We start from the raw sequence: 25394 nt of genomic DNA, 5'->3' as shown, positions 1-25394 counted from the left end.
TAATATTGAAATCTAAGTTGTATTCGATGATAATACATAACATATATAAAGGTTGAGGATGAACACGGATGCGGTCATTTTCATTTTTGACAAAAACCATCCGAAAAGTGACGTTTTTTGGCATATTTGATAGATTTTTATATTTAAGCTTGAATCGGAGCGTTTTTAATGACTAAATCAGTTAAAATCTGTCACTTAAACTAATAGACACTTAAGTGTTTAAAAAGTGTCTTAAACCTTTCCTGAGATGAATATGAAATTCATGGTAGTTCTTAGCCAACAATGAAAGTAATTGCTACATACAAATTGAATAGAATTAAAGTTTACAGCGATTTGAATTAATGCGCAGACACAACTCAAATGTGTGTTGATTAAATGAGTAATTTCCCCATAGTACCGAAAGCAGCTACGTAAATTTCTTCCTGGTAAAATTCCTGAATTCCTCTTCATATTTCCTGATAATTTATTTGCAGACAACATAAATTATGTGAACTTTAAAAGAAACAAGGTAAGAAAGAGATTATTTACAATCTGTGTTTCTATGTGTTCAGTTTCACATGATATCTATATTTAATAGTGATCGCCAACACCACCATTAAATTCTTAACCTGGATACCAACACTATAATTAAAACAAGTGTTAAACCATGCCCAACTTGACAGAATATTATTTTATATGTAGAATGCGGGCAGAATAGGGAATAAGAAATCAATAGCGTATATCTTAGACGCTAGAAATATAAATCATCGGACAACTTTCGTTTCTGTGCACAGTAGTGCACTTTTTTCTTCATGTAAATTCCTACACTGTTGGAGAAAATATATCAATTCAAATATCTAATTAAAAGGCCCATACAAAGCATATTAATCAACGCAAATCACACAAAGTCATACAAATACACACAAACAGCACATGCAATCTGACATACATACACAACCCCGCCGCATTTTTGCGCCTGTCCCAAGTCAGGAGCCTCTGGCCTTTGTTAGTCTTGTATTATTTTAATTTTAGTTTCTTGTGTACAATTTGGAAATTAGTATGGCGTTCATTATCACTGGACTAGTATATATTTGTTTAGGGGCCAGCTGAAGGACGCCTCCGGGTGCGGGAATTTCTCGCTACATTGAAAACCTGTTGGTGACCCTCTGCTGTTGTTTTTTATTTGGTCGGGTTGTTGTCTCTTTGACACATTCCCCATTTCCATTCTCAATTTTATGATTATTAATAATTAAAAATGATTATTAACGAACAAATATGGAAACAAGATACATGATTCGAGAATGCCAGTACAAAGAGGAATAACTCCATTTCTTTTTAAATTTTGTCTCTTTTTGTCACCAGACTAATCTTGTGAACTTGATTCAAATATATGCTAAAAAGTATATTAAAATCTAAATCTTCATTTGAAATGATCCAGAAAAAGAGATTTTCTGAACAATCCTAAGACGTAGTCTGTCATTTGCATACATTGATTTAAAAATAACCATTTTACAATATACATTTGTAATTTGTACATTACAGCAACAAAAATAACTTTGTCAAATGCTTTGCGAAAGTCTACAAAGCTTGAACATGACATCTGTAACAAACACAAACGCTTTGCTATCTCTTTACAAGAAGAACATAATACAATTAAAGTTCCAACTATGTACTGGCTTCCGAAACTGCACAAAAATAAATTTATTTCGTCTCCAAGCCATTGTTCCACTACTAAACTATCTATTTTACTTACGAGTACACTTGGTACAATAGAAAACAACTGGTAATTAGTTGTTCAAATAAGGCCTTTGAAAATAGTTGAATTAATTAAGTTCGGAGTGTCAAAAATTCGTTGGAAGTATTTAATAAATTGCATGCTAATATTGGTAGTTCCGAATCTGTTGAAAGATTTGATTCTTCTACACTATAAACCACTTTGCCTCTTAATCCTATAAAGAAACAATTCACACACCTCATCAAATAGGCATTTCAAAAGTCAGAATGTGAATGGTTTACTTTTATAAATTGTGACTTTGATGAAGAGCTGTCTCATTGGCACTCATACAACATCCTCTTATATCTATATAAGTTCAAACTCTTTTAGTTAATTTTGTAGCGACAACAAACAAAACAACTCAACAAGACCTGATTTGATACTTTAACTGTCCTTGCATTTTCACTAGATAATATTTGTGTTCGCTATGGAGATTCTGTATATCGTCAAGTTATCGGTATTCCATTGGGAACTAACTATGCAACACTTATTGCGGACCTGTTTTTGTATTGTTATGAGTTACAATTTATGACTAGAATCAGCTAAGACCCATTGAAAAAACATTTGAATAAAAAATCTTATAGTATTTTAGATACTTGGATGGTATATATTGGCTCTTAATAATGACGAATTCAGTATGTACACTCAAGAGATTTATCCCGCTGAACTGACTTTGAATAAAGCTTATACTAACAATGAACACTGACCTTTTCGTGATCTTGGTATCTATATCTTTCGGCCCTCTTTTATTGGGAAAGTGAAACCCATCATGTTCATTGATAAATAAAGGCAACAGTAGTATACCGCTGTTCAAAACTCATAAATCCATGGACAAAAAACAAAATCGGGATAACAAACTAAAACCGAGGGAAACGCATTAAATATAAGAGGAGAACAACGACATAACACTAAAATGTAACACATATAGACAAAATCCCACGAGAATAACAAATATAACATATATATATAACATCAAAACCAAATACATGAATTTGGGATAGACAAGTACCGTGACACGTCTTATCGCAATGTGAATTTACACTAAAAAATAAGAGAAAACAAACGACACAACGTTATAATGTAATACACACAGAAACGAACTATAATATAACAATGACCATATTCCTGACTTGGTACAGGGCATTTTTAAAGGAAAAATGGTGGGTTGAACCTGGTTTTGTGGCATGCCAAACCTCGCACTTTTATGGCCATGTGAAATATAACATCAAAATGACAACACAGGACTACACTAAAATAAATTGGAGAACACAATTGACAAAGATTCACACGAACAACAGCCAACAAAAGGCAACAAGTTCAAAATTTTAATACGCCAGAAGTGTATTTTGTCCACACAAGACCTATGTGTGACGCACAGATACAAAAGTTTGAAAGCCGAAACGAGTACAAAGTTGAACAGCATCGAGGACCAAAAGATCAAAAAGGTTGTGCCAAAAACGGCAAGGGTTTTCTGTTAAGTTACCAGAAAATCCCTATAATTTAGAGTAATTTATACTTTTGCAAACAGTAAATTTAATAAAATGAATATTCAAAAGATGTACATGATAAAGCTGAAGTATTAACTAATTACAGGAAACAACTGAAATACATTTACATAACCAGACATTTGAAACACAAAAGTAGACACATCCGAATACGTTTAAACCTCTACGCCAAGTGACGTCCTATTTGAAACTGAAAAATGACGAAAAAATGACGTCATTTGAATTAGTAAAACAGAGCATCAAAAAATGAAAAATGACGTCACATAAGAATGAATAAGATAGAATTAGGATTAATTTAAGATTATGTATTTGAACTAAATACTGATATTGGATTTAATAACAAAGCACATTTTAATTCTTATTAATATAAAACTGAGGTAGCAATTAACTATATTACAAAACTATGTCAGGTTTGTTATGAATCTAACTTAAAACGTAAAATATCGTACTGATTACTTTGAACGAAATCAAATCTGATAAATGAAGGCGGTGATTAATTTTCTTTACCATAACACATAAATATAATAGAAAAGACGTCAACACATTTGACAAAATCCGATGAGAATTACAAATATAACATTAAACTTAAAAGTGTGGAATTGTCTCGCCTTTGAAGGCCATGTTGCTATTTTCACAGAAAATTATCAATCCATCTAGCTTGAACTTATCTTTGATCATAGCGGTGATCTATTGACCTTTGTTTTTTATTCTTGTGAATCATCTCATGGGCAATGAGGAGATACACATTATTTCAGTGTTTGTGTCATATTGGGTAAAGCGTATCCATTCCATCCACACACATGGTAGACGCTTTAATTTTTTGATCATTAGTAAGAGTGTGGAGAATTAAAACATCTGGTTCCGAATATATATTGATGGTTTCTCTTTCAGTTTTTTTTTCTAGAGTCTAAAGTTCAAAGTCAATTTTATTCAGTTTATAATTTGATGATAGCTTTTCCGGGTATTTTTGCACCCAAATAATAAAATAACATGATCATGATGATTATTGTTTTTTACCCTCACATCTTCTTTGTATTTATTACCAGTAATGTCTTGACTGTTATGTAGTTTTAAAGTTTAAACTTAGGATCTCTTAATCATTTTGTTCAAGTTGGGTACCTATCCCTGAAAGAACACTTTTTAGTGTGTAAATCTTTGTGCAAATTTCTCTGTTAGATCTCTTGAAATATTTTTCGATTAGAGCCTCGTTTTGGTGTTTAAGAAGAGTGCATTTTGATTCGAAGTTTGATTTTATTAACTCTTTGTCCAGAATAGAAGTGTGATTAAGATTACTTATTTTGGACCTTGGCTCTCCATTTTCTCACTTCACAGTTGACTTTTTACTGAATATGCCATCAAACTTTAAGTCTCACCATTGAGTTTGAAATTCTGGTTTTAATTTATTAAACTGTTTGTGTAAACTGGTGATCCATGCCATCGTGGTTGAGGTCAAGAGGACTGTTTGTTGGTTGCATATTTTATCGAGTGCATTTGTAAAATGTGTCTTCATTCAAGGCATACATTCATTAATAGAAGAGGGGTGAAAGATACCAGAGGGACAGACTAACTCATAGATTGAAAATAAACTGTCAACGCCATGGCTAAAAATAAAAAGACGAACTGACAAATAATAGTACACAAGACACAACATAGAAAACTAAAGACTAAGCAACACGAACCCCAACAAGAACCGGGGTGGTCTCAGGTGCTCCGTAAGGGTAAGCAGATCATCCGATTCTCTGTTTTACCTGCAGGGTGATATTATGTCATAGTCTTTTCTCCATGTGTATCTTTGTTCATTTCACGAGAGGCTTATTATCAATATGGCCTGTTTAAAATACAGCTGCAACCGATTATTCAATTGGGATTAATTGTGGCTTTAGTTTTGTATCATTCTTTGCAACAATATAAATAAAGAAGATGTGGTATGATTGCCATAAGACAACTCTCAACAAGAGACCAAATGGTTTATTTGTGTCACTGGTTGTGTCGTTAACACCAGACTCATCATTTGACTTGTTTTGGTGCGAGTCTGTAGAATAAATGTCTGAATTAAATAGGATGACACAGTCTACAATCTTGAGTAAGTCACTATTGACAAATCTTGTTTCCGTGAGCTTAAATGATTTCCGTGTTAACACTTAAGAAATAATTGATGTAAGCTATACTTTATTTTAGTTTTAACATGGGTAGGCATTATATTCTTGATTATTTTTGCCCGAGCGATAGTGAGCGATAGTGAGTGCTAAAATAACACGAATATAATGCCTACCCATGTTAAAACTACAATAACATATAGCTTGTATCAATTATTTCGATTCTGATTAGGACAATTAAGGTAATTTCTATGTCCGATGTGTATAAAAGAGGGACGAAAGATACCAAAGAGACAGTCAAACTCATAAATCTAAAACAAACTGACAACGCCATGGCTAAAAATGAAAAAGACAAACAGAAAAACAATAGTACACATGACACAACATAGAAAACTAAAGAATAAACAACACGAACCCCACCAAAAACTAGGGGTGATCTCAGGTGCTCCGGAAGGGTAAGCAGATCCTGCTCCACATGTGGCACCCGTCGTGTTGCTTATGTGATTACAAATCCAGTAAATAGTCTAATTCGGTAGGTCACATTCATGAAAGGGAAGGAGATTGTAGTTACGACGTAAGGAACATATCCGATATCATTTGTGAAACGGTTATTCCATAACGGTCAACCAACTCGTGATGGCGTGCGTAAAATTTACGAAGGGATGATTTCAACTTCACCATTTGGAACTCTTGGTTTAATAGCTTCCTTGTGAGCAGTAACCCTCTATCAAGAAAATCATGATAGGAAATGCAAGCACGGGAATATCGTATCAATTGGGAGATATATACCCCGTATGCAGGTGCTGCTGGAATGTTGCTACTTAGAAATGGAAAGTCACAATTGGAAAGCTGAAATCATCTCTTTTGTCGTAAAGTTTTGTTTTCAACCGACCCTCATTGTCAATTTCTAGATATAAGTCAAGATATGAAGCCGACTTAACTGTATCTGTAGTATCCTTATCTCCAATTCGATGGGATAGATGCGTTCCACATAGTCACCAAATTTTGAATTGTTTAGTAAAAGAACGTCATCTATATAGCGGAAAGTAAAGTTAAAGGATATTGCTAACTTCTTATCTTTCTTCCTAAGAAGTCCCTGCATGAAGTCATCCTCATAATAATTAAGAAACAAATCGGCAAGTAGAGGGGCACAGTTTGTTCCCATTGGGATGCCGACAGTCTGTAGAAAAACACGTCCTCCGAACGTTACAAATATGTTGTCAATCAAGAAATCAAGCATCTTGATAATATCTGTTTCAGAGAATTTTTTGTTTGAATCGGAGTGATTCTTTACAAAGTATGATTTATCCCTCCCTAAGACAAAATACTTGTATCTACGTTGGCCATTCTTTTTTATGAAGCAAAGAAATACCAACTCTTTCAATTTGTCTTTTAGTTTGGAATGTGGAATACTTGTGTAAAGAGGAGAAAAGTCAAATGTTTTAATACTGTTACAAAATGAAAGAGAGTTAGATTGTATGTACTCTAAAAGATCTTTGGAATTTATAAGTATCCACATCTGATTCACGCCACCTCTAGTGTAGAGTGTTAGTGTAGGCTCTTCCATGAACCTCCCTTTTTGGATTGTAAACAAGCAAACGACAGGCAATATGATTTTTTTAAAGGAAGAAGTTTTGAACAGCCAACATTAACGGTTGTCGTATCTTGGTCAAAGATGTCAATTTCGAACTGCAACACGTTAAATCTAAACTCATAAATTAGTAACAACATGTGCATCATTTAAGAGGTTGAAAGCATTTTAAGTTAATCAAATATATTGAGTGCATTTGATCAAATTCACTATTCTGCAGTAGTCAATTTACGCATGTGCAAACACATTTTATTGGATTTAGAGCATGGGTTTATTCACAAAGCGAATAAAGCACGTCATATCAGAATAGCTATTTTGTTTTTAGTGGAGTTCGTGTTGTTTCTTCATTATTATTTATAACTGTTGATGTAAATGTCCTTTAGTTTTGTGAGTCTTTGTTTACTCCTTGGTCTTGATTGTTATTGTCTTGTAATTATTAGTCTTTTGAAGAGATGTCAATACATGTTGACTTTTTCCCACTTAGTTTCTTTCCCCGGGAAACAGGGTCATCATACCAACTGACTTGATAGTTATTCATTGTGACATGGATCTCGTAAAGACCGGACGACGTAAATGGTAAACCATAATCTAAGACGTGGTTAGTTTAGACAAAGACGCATTGTATGGATCAACCAATTCATGATGGTGTTCATAAAATTTACGGAGTGTCTTTTTTAATCTTTCCTCCTCATAACTTTGTGGGAGCAGTTTCTGCGTAACGAGTACACTCCTGTATATGAAGTCCGTATAGTGTGAACATGCTCGAGCATAACATATAAACTGAGATTTGTAAACGATGGGGCAGAGGGTATGTTACTGCTAAAAATGGGCAATTAATAATAGAAAAGTTGAAATCGTCCCGTTTTTCATAGATTTTAGTGACGAGTCTTCCATCTGTTTCAATATTGAGGAAAAGATCAAAGCATGTAGCAGTCCTTCTAGTGTCAGTAGTATCCTTGATTTCAAGATCACTGCGATATATGAGATGCGAGTATTGGCTAAAACATGGGTTATTCAGTGAAAGGACACCATCAATATATCTGAAAGTATGATAAAAAGAATATCTCAATGTGCTTTTTCTTTTTGTCTTTTAAAAGGTTCTGAATGAATTCTGCTTCATATGAAAACAAACACAAATCGGCCACTAGGGTGCACATTTAGTACATTGGAATACCGACTGTCTGTTGAAATATAAATCCTCTAAACTCAACAAATATATTGTGGATCAAAAAGTCCAGACTTTTGATAATTTTATCTTAAGTATATATTCTGGTAGTTTCAGTGTGGTTTTTCACAAAATAAGAATTGTTATATTCCAAAACAAGAAATTTGTATTTTCGATTCCCATTATAGAAAAAGCTCTGTATAATGAGATGGAGGTCCTATCTTAGCTGCATAATTTTCGATTAACAGGGGATCCTGTATAACGTCCTATAGTATATACGTACATGAACAACACACAACAGGGTATCCTATAGAACGTCCTATATTAGATATATAATGTTGAGGAAACAGAGGATCATGTAGACCGCCCAATGGATCCTGTAAGCGCCTTATAGTATACACACGAAAAACAAACAACAGGGGATCAAATAGAAGGTCCCATCTAAGCTGCATTGTTGTCGATCAACAGGGGATCCTATAGACTGCCCAGGGGATCCTGTAGAACGCCCTATAGTATATACATGAACAACAAACAACAGGGAAACCTATCGAACGCCCTTTACTAGATATATAATGTTGAGAAAACAGGGGATACTGTAGAATGCCCTATAGTATATACACGAAAAACAAACAACAGGTGATCCTATAGATCCCATCTTAGCGGCATAACTTTCGAACAACAGGGAATCCTGTAGAACGCCCAGGGGATCTTGTAGAACGCCCTTAAGTATATACACGAAAAACAAACAACAGGGGATCCATCAGTAGGTCCTATCTTAGCTGTATAATTTTCGAACAACAGGGGATCCTGTAGAACGCACAGGTGATCCTGTAGAACACCCTATAGTATATACATAAAATACAAACAACAGGGGATCCTATACAACGTCATATAGTAGATATAGCATTTTGAGAAACAAGGATCCAGCAGACCGCCCAAGTGATCCTACAGACCGCCCAGTGGATTCCGTAGAACCCCCTATAGTATAAACATGAAAAACAATCAACATGGGGTCTTATAGCACGTCCTATAGTAGATATATAATTTCAAGACAAAGGAGGATCCTGCAGACCGCCAACTGGATCCTGTAGAACGCCCTATAGTATATACATGAACAAAAAACTACAGGGGATCCTATAAAAGGTCATATCTTAGCTGCAATGCATAATTTTCAAACTACAGGGGATCATGAGAACGCCCTATAGGATATACATGAGCAACAAACAACAGGGGGTCCTATAGAAGGTTCTATCTCAGATGCATAATTTTGGAACTACAGGGGATCCTGTAGACCGTCCAGGGGATCCTATAGAACGCCTTATAGTATATACATGAACAACACACAAAAGGGGATCTTATAGAACGTCCTTTAGTAGATATATAATGTTGAGAAAATTGGGGATCCTGTAGAACGCCCTATAGTATAGATACGAAAAACAAACAACAGGGGATCATGTAGAAGGTCCTATCTTAGCTGCATAATTTTAGAACTACAGGGGATCCTGTAGACCGTCCAGGGGATCCTGTAGAACGCCCTATAGTATATACATGAACAACAAACAACAGGGGATCCTATAGAACGTCATATAATTGATATACATGTATAATGTTATGAAAACATGGGATTCTGTAGACCGCCCAGAGGATCCTGTAGAACGCACTTTAGTATACAAACGAAAAACAAACATCACCGGATCCTTAAGAAGGTCCTATCTTAGCTGCATTATTTTTGATCAACAGGGGATCCTGTAGACCGCATAGGGGATCCTGTGGAACGCCCTACATTATATAATCGAAAAACAAACAACAGGGGACCCTATAGAAGGTCCTATCTAAGCTGCATTATTTCCAAACTGCAGGGGATCCTGTAGACCCCCAGGGGATCCTGAAGAACGCCCTATAGTATATACATGAAAAACAAGCAACAGGGGATTCTATAGAACGTCATATATATAGTTGATATATAATGTTGAAAAAACAGGGGATCCTGCAGACCTTCCAAGGGATCCTATATAACGCTAGCTTATATGGTATTTACATAATATCCTGTAGAACGCCCTAATAGTAACTTCATTATAAACAATGAACAAGGGTTCCTATAGAACGTCCTATAGTAGAATGTTCAGACAACAGGGGGTCCTGTAGACGACCAAGGGGATCCTGTAAACGTCCTATAGTAGATGTTTTATATCGAAACAGATTTTTTTATATTCAAATGAAAACCTAGCATTTTTTTGTCAATCAATCCAAAGCGAGAATTTATTATTCAACATCATATACATGCTTATAGGATGAATTCAGAATTGTCTTTGAATAACTGTATACTAGGCCCGATTTTTCTAATTATCAAAATGAAGACTAGATTAATTCGTTTCTTTAAACGCAGACCAGCCCCCACCGCCCCCTTACATTCCCGTAAAGGAATTTCTCGTGCCGTAGTACGTGTAATCTTTTTAGCGGATAATAGAAATATTATTAACTCCATAGTACATGTATGTTGAAAGCTGATGTTGGGACTTTTATTAGAAAGGGGCTAAGATTGCCGTCCAGAATATGAACCAGCACACAATAAATTGAATTATTTGAAAATGATAAAGCTGTTCGGCTAAGACGTCGAACGCTATTTGTCATAAATTACCCGAAAAATTAACAAAAGATAGGGCATAGAGAAGTTCTCGTTCGGACACACACTCCATTATGTATTTTAAAAAGGAATCTGTATTTGCTAAGAGGGCACACTGATATATTCTACTAAAATGAAAAGCGGTAGATTCATGTGATAAAAGAATTTATCATATACTTAGACTAAATAACATATAAATTTTACCGTATGATAATAGCCTTAAATTGACGTAAATTCCATATTTTTCGAATTGGTGCTTAGCGGGCTGACATGAAAAGTTTATCACATGCTTTGATTGTTATCACATGCCTTTCCGTAACGTTATCACATGGTATTCCGGTAATACTCAGCCAATTCCGGAAAATACACCTCAATGCTACGTTTTCAGTGAAAAACATTAGAAAGTAGTGTGAAAAACAATTACTTAAATACTGGAAAGTATATAGATTAAAATAATAAAATAATAATAATAATAAAAAAAAACCAAACAAACAAACTATTTAATAAATACATTTTTTAAGTTTTTCTGAAACATTATTTAGAAAGTTTCTTTAAAAAGTTGACTTTTCCAAACAATGATCATTCTGTATATTGTTAAATTATTTTTTTGTCGATTCGTTCATATTAAAATGTTTTTTTCTCTCTCTCTCTGTTGAGGCATATGATAAAAAGGTATCAATTTTTGGGTCCGACGGCCATGAACTTTTTTACTCTTTAAACTTCGGGAACCACGTAAAAGGATCAATAAATGAATCTGTTATTTTTCTCTACTGTTGAAGCATATGATAAAAAGATCATAACATGTCATTTTTCATATCGCATGTATTATCAGCCCTCGGTCAATATCAGCCCTCGAGCCATGCGGCTCTTGGGCTGATATTGAACCTAGGGCTGATAATACATGCGATATGAAAAATGCCATGTAATAATCTGATAAAGTTAAGCAAATTCACCTGAGTGTTTACATGAAAGTTAATGATTTTGTATCGTTTTTTAGAAAGTTTTACATGTTGAGAATATTCTATTTTTAGCATTAGTATTTTCGGAATCGTTTATAAATAGCCTATAAATAGAATATGCATAATTCATGATTCGTGACGTAGGGCGGTCTAGGCGTTCCCTTCTTCCGCTTACCGACAAGGCGACAAAAACAGGAGAACAAGCGAAAACATCGCTGTTCTGGCGACGCATATATTCCGGATAAAAAACATCTGCTGAAGGGTTTAGTTCTGAAATGTTTTTACCTAGTCATTCCTTCTTTTGAGGAAATTGAGGACAAGAACTGGAACATTCTTGGTGGTAAAGTTTATTTCTGTCTTTCTTCCAACAAACAGCGCAAATATGCTGAACTGTTCGCTGGACACCTCTAATAGAAGTCTGATGAGAACCATGATAAGTGCATCGGTTTCTGTTGTTTAATGTACAAAACCAAATTGTCTCATCTGTACTTTCAACTTTGAATGAGCTGTTTGAAATTTTTGATTTTGATAAAACATATGGTGTTAAAATAGGAAGCTCAATAACAGAAGGATCATCAGACCATTTATTTTGTCCGAGTTCAATTTTCCTTAACCAGGCTGCGTAAAAGGCTAAAAGGCCTTTCCAAGAATAAATCTGACTAGTACTTACTTAATGATACTTAATGATGTTTTCCGGTACAGGATCCTCACGGTTCCTCTTCACCAGACTCATATAATTGATTATTGTCTCCATTATTTCTGATGCTGCGTCCGGTTAATTCAGCTCGATAATCAGAATAATAGATTTCTTCGTATTCCTAGTATCCATCTAGTCTATTTTTGAATGAGTTTACAGATGGCGCTTTTGTTACTTTATCCGGTAACTTGTTCCATAATTTGTCTATTCTTACAGAAAAACTGTTTTTCCTCAGACTTGTTTTGAATCGTTGGTGAATGATTTTATTACTGTTTACTCTTGTGCTATGCCTATTTTCAGTGCTTGAAATTAATTTAAGGAATGAACTCGTTTCTGGATCGTAATTACCATTAAGTATCTTGTATGTCTCAATCATGTCCCCTCTGACCCTTCTATATGACAATATTGGCAGCTTAAGTTTTTTCAGTCTTTCCGGGTAGCTCAGTTTATTGAATCCTGGTATCTGTCGTGTTGCCCTTTTTTGTACATTTTCGATTTTGTCAATGGATTTCTTTTTAAAAGGTGCCCATACAGAACTAGCATAGTCTAAGTGTGTTCTCACCAATGTTTTGTAAAGAGGTATGAAGATTTTTTCATTTAAGTTTTTAAATGTCCTTCTAATTGCGGCAAAAGTTGAATTAGCTTTGTTCGCTTTTTCGCATATGTGTCTTTCAAAGGTTAAATCTTCATCAATTACTACTCCAATATCTTTCTCTCCTTTACATTTGCTTATATCATGACCTAATAGTTTGTAACTTGTCTTATCTTCTCTTACCCCTCTACTTATATTTATGTGTTTGCATTTTTCTGGATGGAACTGCAACAGCCATGTATCACTCCATTTCTCGAGATTGTTTAGATCATCTTGCAATATAATTTGATCTGATTTGCTTTCAATAATTCTGAAGATTTTTGTGTCATCCGCGAATAAGTATGCATCTGATGTCACGCAATCTGGCAAATCATTTATGTATAGAACAAATAACAGGGGACCTAATACTGAGCCTTGTGGAATTCCTGATGTTACATCTTTCCACTCTGATGTTTCCCCATTAACTGATACTCGTTGTTTTCTGTACGATAGAAAATCTGTAATCCACTCTAGGAATGGATTAGTTATTCCAAAATTTAGATTTTCTTAACGAGTCGTCTGTGGGGTACTGTATCAAAGGCTTTCATGAAGTCTGTATATATGCAGTCAATCTCATAGCCATTGTCTATAGCTTCTGTCCATTTATCTATTACCTCTAATAGTTGTAGTGATGTCGATCTCCCAGAGATAAAACCGTATTGTTTATTTTCTTTCATGTAACTAATTATATGTTCTCTTATAATTTTCTCCATTATTTTACAGACGACTGATGTGAGACTTACTGGTCTATAATTTTTAACTTGTGATTTATTCCCTTTTTTTGAATATTGCACTCACTTTGGCGCTTTTCCAATCCTTTGGAACTACCTTTTGTGTTAAAGATTGGCTAAAAATGATGCCAAGTGGTTCAGCTATACCTTCTTTGACTTCAAACAGCAGTCTTGGGTGTAGATTATCAGGGCCAGGTGATTTATCGGTTTTTATTTTCTGTAGGTGTTTCAAAACCAAATCAGTGCCAATATTTAATTCCTCTATTTTTTTATCTAATGGAATATGCTTAGGCTCTGGAATATTGCCTTGTGGTTCATTAGTGAATACGCTTGTAAAATACTCTGATAGTATCTCAGCCTTTTGTTTATTATCATCTGTTTTTTTTCAGATTTTACATCTTCTGTATCTACATGTAGGTCACCTATACCTTCCCTGGTCTTTGATTTTGGATTTTATGTAGCTCCATATAGCCTTTGGGTTTCTTTTGGCATTTTCAGATAATCCTTTTTCGAATAATTTCTTTTGTTTATTGACTGATGTTTTGGCCTGGTTTGTGACTTTATTGTATTCAGCTCTTGTTTCTGGATCTTGTTTAGTTATAATTTTTTTGGATAGAATATTTTCCCTTCTAATTAACTCTCTCGTTTTTTTTTGTCTATTGGGAATACATTTCTCTTTTTTCCTATTTGTGTCATAGTTTTTGTTGGTACAAATCTGCTCTCTAAATCTTTTAAAATGATTAAAAAATAATTCCAATTTTTATAAATGGAAAATTCAGCATTAAGCTTATTATGCCAGTCTATTTTATTCAGCTCTTGAATAAAATCTTTGTAATTTCCATGATTGTACAGATTAGATATTCTCGGTGCTCTTTTTATATTTACATAACGGTTAAAATCAAAGGATAGGACGCAGTGGTCACTTTTTCCCAGCGGGCTCATATATTCTAGGTTTGAAATCATCTATTCTTCGTTTGTAATTAGTAAATCAAGTGTATGGGGTGTGTCAGCTCCTCTCCATCGTGTTGGTTTTGTTGTGTGTTGGTACAGAAAATTGTCTTGTAGTGCTTCAAGAAATTTATTTTCAATGCTATTTGGTATATCCCCCTTTGTGTTCCATGTTTCTCAATTTATTTTACGTAATCTTTTTCAATACATTTAAGCGATCATTTCGTTCAATCTCAGAAATATCTGCTCGGGTGATAATTTCCAGCTCCCCAGCTGTAAATAGCTTCATGTCTAAGTTATTAGAGGACACCTGATCATTGACATATTCATATTGTAAGGAACTCTGAGGCCAAAGTAACTGAGTTTTAATCTTATCCGGAGACTTTGCTTAATACCTGATTTTGTTTTCTTTGATTTCTTTGATTTGTTGTGTTTTTTACGATTTGATGAACTGTCTGAATCTGTATCAGAATCAGAGCTAATCGAAATTATAATAGCTTTCTCACTACGTCGTATAGTATTGCCTCAGAACACTTGATTTTTCAGTCAAACCTAGCTTTGAAAGTATGGTGGCCCGCTCCAGTCATGCTTCAGTGATTCCCTATATAACCAACAACATTTTTCTCACGAAAGGGGGGCCCGGGCCCCCAGGCCTCACTGGATCCGCATATGAGACGTATTATTTAAAGTTTACATCCCATTTGAATTATTGCGCGGAAAGAACTCGCACATGTTTTAATTAAATAAGTTATTTCCCCTTAGTACCGCGAGAAGACAGGTAAATTTCTTCCTGGTTAAACTCCTCTTCAAACTTCCTGATAATTTCTGTGCTCTGCAGAAAACATTTATTATGTGAACTTTAAAAGAAGCAAGGTAAGAAAGAGATTATTTACAAGTTGTTTTTCTCTGTTTCTTTGAAAAAGAAACAGAGAAAAACAACTTGTAAATATCAAATGTTCAAATCTTTAAATATTAAAAGAGTGACCAACACCACCATTAAATATCATTTTAACAAGTATTTTAAAAAAACATGCACAACTTGCCAGAAAGTTTTACGTGTAGAATTTGGGCAGAATATGGAATAAGAAATCAATGACGTATATCATGTAGCATATATATATATACCTAAGACGCTAGTTGTAGTAATATAAATCATTGGACAACTTTCGTTTCTGTGCACACTGCCACTGGTGCACTTTTTTAAAATTTAAATCCCTCCACTGTGAGCACATACATGCCATATAGCTGAATGTGTTAATAACGGAAACGGAGAAAAAAAATACATTAATCCATAATTAAAATGCAGCATACAAGACTACAAGCTTTAAAATTTTGCACCATTTATGTGTATATTGTATCAATGTATGTCCTGTATCTTCCTCCTTTGATAGGAGCACCACCATGGGTTATTGTGTAGGATTAAATATTGTCCGCCATGAAAATTATGTCCATCGGACACTTTTTCACAATAAATTGTGTCCCAAGGATATAATGTTGTTATAAAATATTGTCTGGACGATAGTTACCTATGAAATAACAGTCAAGGGTCTAACTTAAATAAGTTATTAGATAAAAATAACATACACAAAGACAAAAAAAATCTGCAGGACAAAGATTTACAAATAGGTCAACAAGGCTAAAATTCTGTCGACTCCTTTATTGCTCTATAAACAACAATGTTTACCCATTTTTTAAGTTCAATTTGTTTATAAACAATATTTGATAGAGAGAAACTGAAATAAAGAGATAAAGATCAACAGAACAAGATCTACAAATAAGATAAAATGATTGTGTGTACAGGTCAGAGTTATCTTTCTTTGCATTTGTGTTTATAGTATTTTATGATTGTGTTTCGTAGGGTCTTTATATGAGACAAAGTTATTTTGATGATGTCACCTTAAACCTTTGATAAAGAATCTACATATCTTTACAACTGAGAGGATGTTATACTCATGCCTATTTCCACCCGGTTTCATATCAACATCATTGGAGCCTCTACTCTAGTTACTATCACCATATCATTTTCATGTTTCAGTGACATCTTTTTTTTTTGCAGGAACACATGAACCATTAAGTAACAATGATATAGGTTTCGATTGTAAAGCCAATCTGAAATCATGGCGTCTCTTTCTGAAGAAGAGGAGAATTATGTTCGGTTAGCCTTGTTATTGAAAGGAGTGACACCTAGAGCAGTCCGTACTTATTTTGACAGAGAATTTCCACCTACCTCTCTACCCTCAACACTAAGTACAAGCCACAACACTCTTTTGGACTTAAAAGTAAAGAGAATCATAAACCAGGCTCAGTGGAATCTTTTGATTCCAAGAAATGGTAGGTCTTTATGTGACTGCAGAAATTTTGTAAATTAAGCTTTCATTAACATGTGGTTCACAACCACTGAAATACAGGCTCCTGACTTGGGACAGGCACGTACATACAGAATGTGGAAGGGGGGGGGGGGGTAAAAAATATTAGCGGGATTCCAACCCTACCCCTAACCTGGGACAGTGGTGTAATAGTACAACATAAGAACGAACTATAAAAATCAGTTGAAAAAGCTTAACTCAGCCGATGGATACAAATAGAAATATATCTAACAAAAACAAGTGGACGTGGTCGGGTACTTGTACATCCCAACAACAAAAAGGCATAAAGTACAGTGAGAGTACTTGCAATTACTGACAGCTAGTTCAAAGCCAGAAACAACTTATAAGAAATCATGTATCTAAGACTAAATTATCAATCATTACACATCCAACATCCAATGGATTTAGTGTAAAGATGTCATAAACAGTCAGAGAAAAATACGACCTTTTTTTATTTTGAACCATTTTGGATAAGCTGTTTCATTCTTAAATACTAAATGGTCCCGTCCTAATGATAAAGACTTTAAATATAAAATAACAGAAGATTACCACGAACAATTTGAAATTTTCTTGTTTCATAGGTTGTACGAAAACATTTTTCATCCATTTAGAAATCAAAAGTGGGGTTAACTGGCAAAAAAGACGAAACCTGATTATCTCCTCTTTCCCATTGGACGGGTCTGCTTCCCGAGTGGAGTGGTAAACTGTATTTTTTGTGCAATATGTTTATTTTTCGCTCATCCTGTAATGACCATTTATGTCCTGATTGTAAATGAGCTTAATCCCCCTCCCCTTTTACGAACTTATATGAGAATGACATGCCTTGTATGTTTAAAACATCTGAGAATAAATGATTGTCCCCATAACATAAAGAATGATGACAAAAAAGGGAGAGCATTTATAAATAATTGTAATAAAGCTGTAGTACACTAATTCTATACATATTTATGTCTTTATATAAAAAAAATCCTACTGACTGACTCAAATCTTTCACACAAAAATTCTGTAAACAGGCTACAAACTAAAAAACCTTGTTCTCTTATACATGTAAATGAAATTATTGATTATTTCAAAGATATAATAATTATACCCCACGCAACGAAGTTGCGGAGGGTATAATGTTTTTGACCCGTCCGTCCGTCAGTCCGTCAGTCCTGTTTCTTGTCATCGCAACTCCTCTCAAACCACACAACAGAATTTCACGAAACCTTTTCAGATAATAAGGACATACTATGTAGTTGTGCATATCGACGGGAAATTGCGATTCAATTTTTTTTCTAGGAGTTACGCCCCTTTGAACTTATTTACTTTAATGTACTACTGCAACAGTTTGTCATCGCAACTCCTCTCAAACCACACAACAGAATTTCATGAAACTTTGTAGATAATAAGGACATACCTACATAGTAGATGTGCATATCAACAGGAAATTACGGATCAATTTTTTTTCTAGGAGTTATGCCCCTTTGAACTTATTTGCTTCAATGTAGATTATGTACTTCTGCAACAGTTTGTCATCTCAACTCCTCTGAAAACACACAACAGAATTTCATGAAATGTTGTAGATAATAAGGACATACTATGCATATTGACAGGAAATTATTATTCAATATTTTTTCTTATACAATTTTTTTTTCTTATACTTATTTAATTTCTCCAATGACAATGTGGGGACGTGGGGTATGTGAGCGTGCTCACTAAGGTTCTTTAATTTTTGTCAGTATTTTTAAAGTAATATTTTATCTGTAATTAGTTTTACGTAATATTTAAAATGGTGAGTGAAATACTCCAGCATAAGTTTACACCTTTTATATATATAAAAAAGAAGATGTGGTATGATTGCCAATGAGACAACTATCCACAAAAGACCAAAATGACACAGACATTAACAACTATAGGTCACCGTAAGGCCTTCAACAATGAGCAAAGCCCGTACCGCATAGTCAGCTATTAAAGGCCCCGATAAGACAATGTAAAACAATTCAAACCAGAAAACTAACGGCCTTATTTATGTAAAAATATGAATTTAGGACTATAAGTGATACATTTCTGTTGCTTTTGATGTTACAGGGGTTCCAGATTCCAAAACATTTGATGTAACGCTGATGATCTGTTTAATCAGAAACTTGACATCTATCAATCCTCCAATCAATGGATTTGACAGTCTACCACTACCAGGGGAGATAACTCCAGGACCTGATCTAGCCAGGATAAAATGTTACAGGAATAAACTAGCTCATCAGGATAGTAATACAATAGATACTACTTATTTCAATACAGCATGGAGGGATATATCAGAGGTAAGTGTGTTTCTACAATATTGATACTTGGATTTATATTTAACATGTTGGACTATGATCCCATTGTCAATACATAGCTAAGTAAAATAATATTTGAATTAAGTAATCAATAAACTTTTCTTACAATCTTGCATCTGAAGGGATCTTTGGGACTGAGGAAGGATGTCATAAACTTCCACATTGCACCATACACCATTCTGCATTCCACATCAAACACCACTACACCATTCCACATTGCACCATACACCATTCTGCATTCCACATCAAACACTACACCATTCCACATCGTACCATACACCATTCTGCATTTCACATCAAACACTACACTGTTCCACATTGCACCATACACCATTCTGCATTCCACATCAAACACTACACCATTCCACATTGCACCATACACCATTCTGCATTCCACAACAAACACTACACCATTCCACATTGCACCATATACCATTCTGCATTCCACATCAAACACTACACCATTCCACATTGTACCATACACGATTCTGCATTCCACATCAAACACTACACTGTTCCACATTGCGCCATACACCATTCTGCATTCCACATCAAACACTACACCATTCCACATTACACCATACACCATTCTGCATTCCACATCAAACACTACACCATTCCACATTGCACCATACACCATTCTGCATTCCACATCAAACACTACACCATTCCACATTGTACCATACACGATTCTGCATTCCACATCAAACACTACACCTTTCCACATTGCACCATACACCATTCTGCATTCCACATCAAACACTACATCATTCCACATTGCACCATACACCATTCTGCATTCCACATCAAACACTTCACCATTCCACATTGCACCATACACCATTCTGCATTCCACATCAAACACTACACCATTCCACATTGTACCATACACCATTCTGTATTCCACATCAAACACTACACCATTCCACATCGTACCATACACCATTCTGCATTCCACATCAAACACTTCACCATTCCACATTGCACCATACACCATTCTGCATTCCACATCAAACACTACACCATTCCACATTGTACCATACACCATTCTGCATTCCACATCAAACACTACACCATTCAACATTGTACCATACACGATTCTGCATTCCACATCAAACACTACACCATTCCACATTGCACAGTACACCATTCTGCATTCCACATCAAACACTACACCATTCCACATTGCACCATACACCATTCTGCATTCCACATCAAACACTACACCGTTCCACATTGCACCATACAGCATTCTGCATTCCACATCAAACACTACACCATTCCACATTGCACCATACACCATTCTGCATTCCACATCAAACACTTCACCATTCCACATTGTACCATACACCATTCTGTATTCCACATCAAACACTACACCATTCCACATCGTACCATACACCATTCTGTATTCCACATCAAACACTACACCATTCCACATCGTACCATACACCATTCTGCATTCCACATCAAACACTTCACCATTCCACATTGCACCATACACCATTCTGCATTCCACATCAAACACTACACCATTCCACATTGTACCATACACCATTCTGCATTCCACATCAAACACTACACCATTCAACATTGTACCATACACGATTCTGCATTCCACATCAAACACTACACCATTCCACATTGCACCATACACCATTCTGCATTCCACATCAAACACTACACCATTCCACATTGCACCATACACCATTCTGCATTCCACATCAAACACTACACCGTTCCAAATTGCACCATACAGCATTCTGCATTCCACATCAAACACTACACCATTCCACATTGCACCATACACCATTCTGCATTCCACATCAAACACTTCACCATTCCACATTGTACCATACACCATTCTGTATTCCACATCAAACACTACACCATTCCACATCGTACCATACACCATTCTGTATTCCACATCAAACACTACACCATTCCACATCGTACCATACACCATTCTGCATTCCACATCAAACACTTCACCATTCCACATTGCACCATACACCATTTTGCATTCCACATCAAACACTACACCATTCCACATTGCACCATACACCATTCTGCATTCCACAACAAACACTACACCATTCCACATTGCACCATACATCATACTGCATTCCACATTGCACCATACACCATTCTGCATTCCACATCAAACACTTCACCATTCCACATTGTACCACACACCATTCTGTATTCCACATCAAACACTACACCATTCCACATTGCACCATACACCATTTTGCATTCCACATCAAACACTACACCATTCCACATTGCACCATACACCATTCTGCATTCCACAACAAACACTACACCATTCCACATTGCACCATACACCATTCTGCATTCCACAACAAACACTACACCATTCCACATTGCACCATACATCATACTGCATTCCACATCAAACACTACACCATTCCACATTGTACCATACACCATTCTGCATTCCACATCAAACACTACACCATTCCACATTGTACCATACACCATTCTGCATTCCACATCAAACACTACACTGTTCCACATTGTACCATACGCCATTCTGCATTCCACATCAAACACTACACCATTCCACATTACACCATACACCATTCTGCATTCCACATCAAACACTACACCATTCCACATTGCACCATACACCATTCTGCATTCCACATCAAACACTACACCATTCCACATTGTACCATACACGATTCTGCATTCCACATCAAACACTACACCTTTCCACATTGCACCATACACCATTCTGCATTCCACATCAAACACTACACCATTCCACATTGCACCATACACCATTCTGCATTCCACATCAAACACTACACCATTCCACATTGTACCATACACCATTCTGCATTCCACATCAAACACTACACCATTCCACATTGCACCATACACCATTCTGCATTCCACATCAAACACTTCACCATTCCACATTGCACCATACACCATTCTGCATTCCACATCAAACACTACACCATTCCACATTGTACCATACACCATTCTGCATTCCACATCAAACACTACACCATTCAACATTGTACCATACACGATTCTGCATTCCACATCAAACACTACACCATTTCACATTGCACAGTACACCATTCTGCATTCCACATCAAACACTACACCATTCCACATTGCACCATACACCATTCTGCATTCCACATCAAACACTACATCGTTCTACATTGCACCATACAGCATTCTGCATTCCACATCAAACACTACACCATTCCACATTGCACCATACACCATTCTGCATTCCACATCAAACACTTCACCATTCCACATTGTACCATACACCATTCTGTATTCCACATCAAACACTACACCATTCCACATCGTACCATACACCATTCTGTATTCCACATCAAACACTACACCATTCCACATCGTACCATACACCATTCTGCATTCCACATCAAACACTTCACCATTCCACATTGCACCATACACCATTCTGCATTCCACATCAAACACTACACCATTCCACATTGTAGCATACACCATTCTGCATTCCACATCAAACACTACACCATTCAACATTGTACCATACACGATTCTGCATTCCACATCAAACACTACACCATTCCACATTGCACCATACACGATTCTGCATTCCACATCAAACACTACACCATTCCACATTGCACCATACACCATTCTGCATTCCACATCAAACACTTACACCGTTCCAAATTGCACCATACAGCATTCTGCATTCCACATCAAACACTACACCATTCCACATTGCACCATACACCATTCTGCATTCCACATCAAACACTTCACCATTCCACATTGTACCATACACCATTCTGTATTCCACACTAAACACTACACCATTCCACATCGTACCATACACCATTCTGTATTCCACATCAAACACTACACCATTCCACATCGTACCATACACCATTCTGCATTCCACATCAAACACTTCACCATTCCACATTGCACCATACACCATTTTGCATTCCACATCAAACACTTCACCATTCCACATTGTACCATACACCATTCTGTATTCCACACTAAACACAACACCATTCCACATCGTACCATACACCATTCTGTATTCCACATCAAACACTACACCATTCCACATCGTACCATACACCATTCTGCATTCCACATCAAACACGTCACCATTCCACATTGCACCATACACCATTTTGCATTCCACATCAAACACTACACCATTCCACATTGCACCATACACCATTCTGCATTCCACAACAAACACTACACCATTCCACATTGCACCATACATCATACTGCATTCCACATTGCACCATACACCATTCTGCATTCCACATCAAACACTTCACCATTCCACATTGTACCATACACCATTCTGTATTCCACATCAAACACTACACCATTCCACATTGCACCATACACCATTTTGCATTCCACATCAAACACTACACCATTCCACATTGCACCATACACCATTCTGCATTCCACAACAAACACTACACCATTCCACATTGCACCATACACCATTCTGCATTCCACAACAAACACTACACCATTCCACATTGCACCATACATCATACTGCATTCCACATCAAACACTACACCATTCCACATTGTACCATACACCATTCTGCATTCCACATCAAACACTACACCATTCCACATTGTACCATACACCATTCTGCATTCCACATCAAACACTACACTGTTCCACATTGTACCATACGCCATTCTGCATTCCACATCAAACACTACACCATTCCACATTACACCATACACCATTCTGCATTCCACATCAAACACTACACCATTCCACATTGCACCATACACCATTCTGCATTCCACATCAAACACTACACCATTCCACATTGTACCATACACGATTCTGCATTCCACATCAAACACTACACCTTTCCACATTGCACCATACACCATTCTGCATTCCACATCAAACACTACACCATTCCACATTGCACCATACACCATTCTGCATTCCACATCAAACACTACACCATTCCACATTGTACCATACACCATTCTGCATTCCACATCAAACACTACACCATTCCACATTGCACCATACACCATTCTGCATTCCACATCAAACACTTCACCATTCCACATTGCACCATACACCATTCTGCATTCCACATCAAACACTACACCATTCCACATTGTACCATACACCATTCTGCATTCCACATCAAACACTACACCATTCAACATTGTACCATACACGATTCTGCATTCCACATCAAACACTACACCATTTCACATTGCACAGTACACCATTCTGCATTCCACATCAAACACTACACCATTCCACATTGCACCATACACCATTCTGCATTCCACATCAAACACTACATCGTTCTACATTGCACCATACAGCATTCTGCATTCCACATCAAACACTACACCATTCCACATTGCACCATACACCATTCTGCATTCCACATCAAACACTTCACCATTCCACATTGTACCATACACCATTCTGTATTCCACATCAAACACTACACCATTCCACATCGTACCATACACCATTCTGTATTCCACATCAAACACTACACCATTCCACATCGTACCATACACCATTCTGCATTCCACATCAAACACTTCACCATTCCACATTGCACCATACACCATTCTGCATTCCACATCAAACACTACACCATTCCACATTGTAGCATACACCATTCTGCATTCCACATCAAACACTACACCATTCAACATTGTACCATACACGATTCTGCATTCCACATCAAACACTACACCATTCCACATTGCACCATACACCATTCTGCATTCCACATCAAACACTACACCATTCCACATTGCACCATACACCATTCTGCATTCCACATCAAACACTTACACCGTTCCAAATTGCACCATACAGCATTCTGCATTCCACATCAAACACTACACCATTCCACATTGCACCATACACCATTCTGCATTCCACATCAAACACTTCACCATTCCACATTGTACCATACACCATTCTGTAT

General features: G+C 36.1%; 1 protein-coding gene across 2 annotated transcripts in view; it reads left to right on the top strand.

Annotated features, from left to right (window-relative positions):
- Window positions 1-391: 391 nt before the first annotated feature.
- LOC139503449 (serine/threonine-protein phosphatase 6 regulatory ankyrin repeat subunit B-like) overlaps window positions 392-25394 on the top strand; it is a 42300-nt gene continuing 17297 nt past the window's right edge. Inside the window, exons 1-3 of one of the 2 annotated variants that reach the window (XM_071293227.1) lie at window positions 392-508; window positions 16756-17030; window positions 19136-19365. In XM_071293227.1, the coding sequence (XP_071149328.1) occupies window positions 16817-17030; window positions 19136-19365 (444 nt within the window). In that variant the 5' untranslated portion in view covers window positions 392-508; window positions 16756-16816. Of the gene's footprint in view, window positions 509-15459; window positions 15573-16755; window positions 17031-19135; window positions 19366-25394 lie in introns of those variants that run through there. The other variant, XM_071293226.1, reaches the window with a different exon arrangement.

Source organism: Mytilus edulis, chromosome 14, assembly GCF_963676685.1.
Source record: "Mytilus edulis chromosome 14, xbMytEdul2.2, whole genome shotgun sequence".
Lineage (NCBI taxonomy): Eukaryota > Metazoa > Mollusca > Bivalvia > Mytilida > Mytilidae > Mytilus > Mytilus edulis.
The sequence above is the reverse complement of the archived record's forward strand: the minus strand, read 5'-3'. Positions and strand labels throughout refer to the sequence as shown.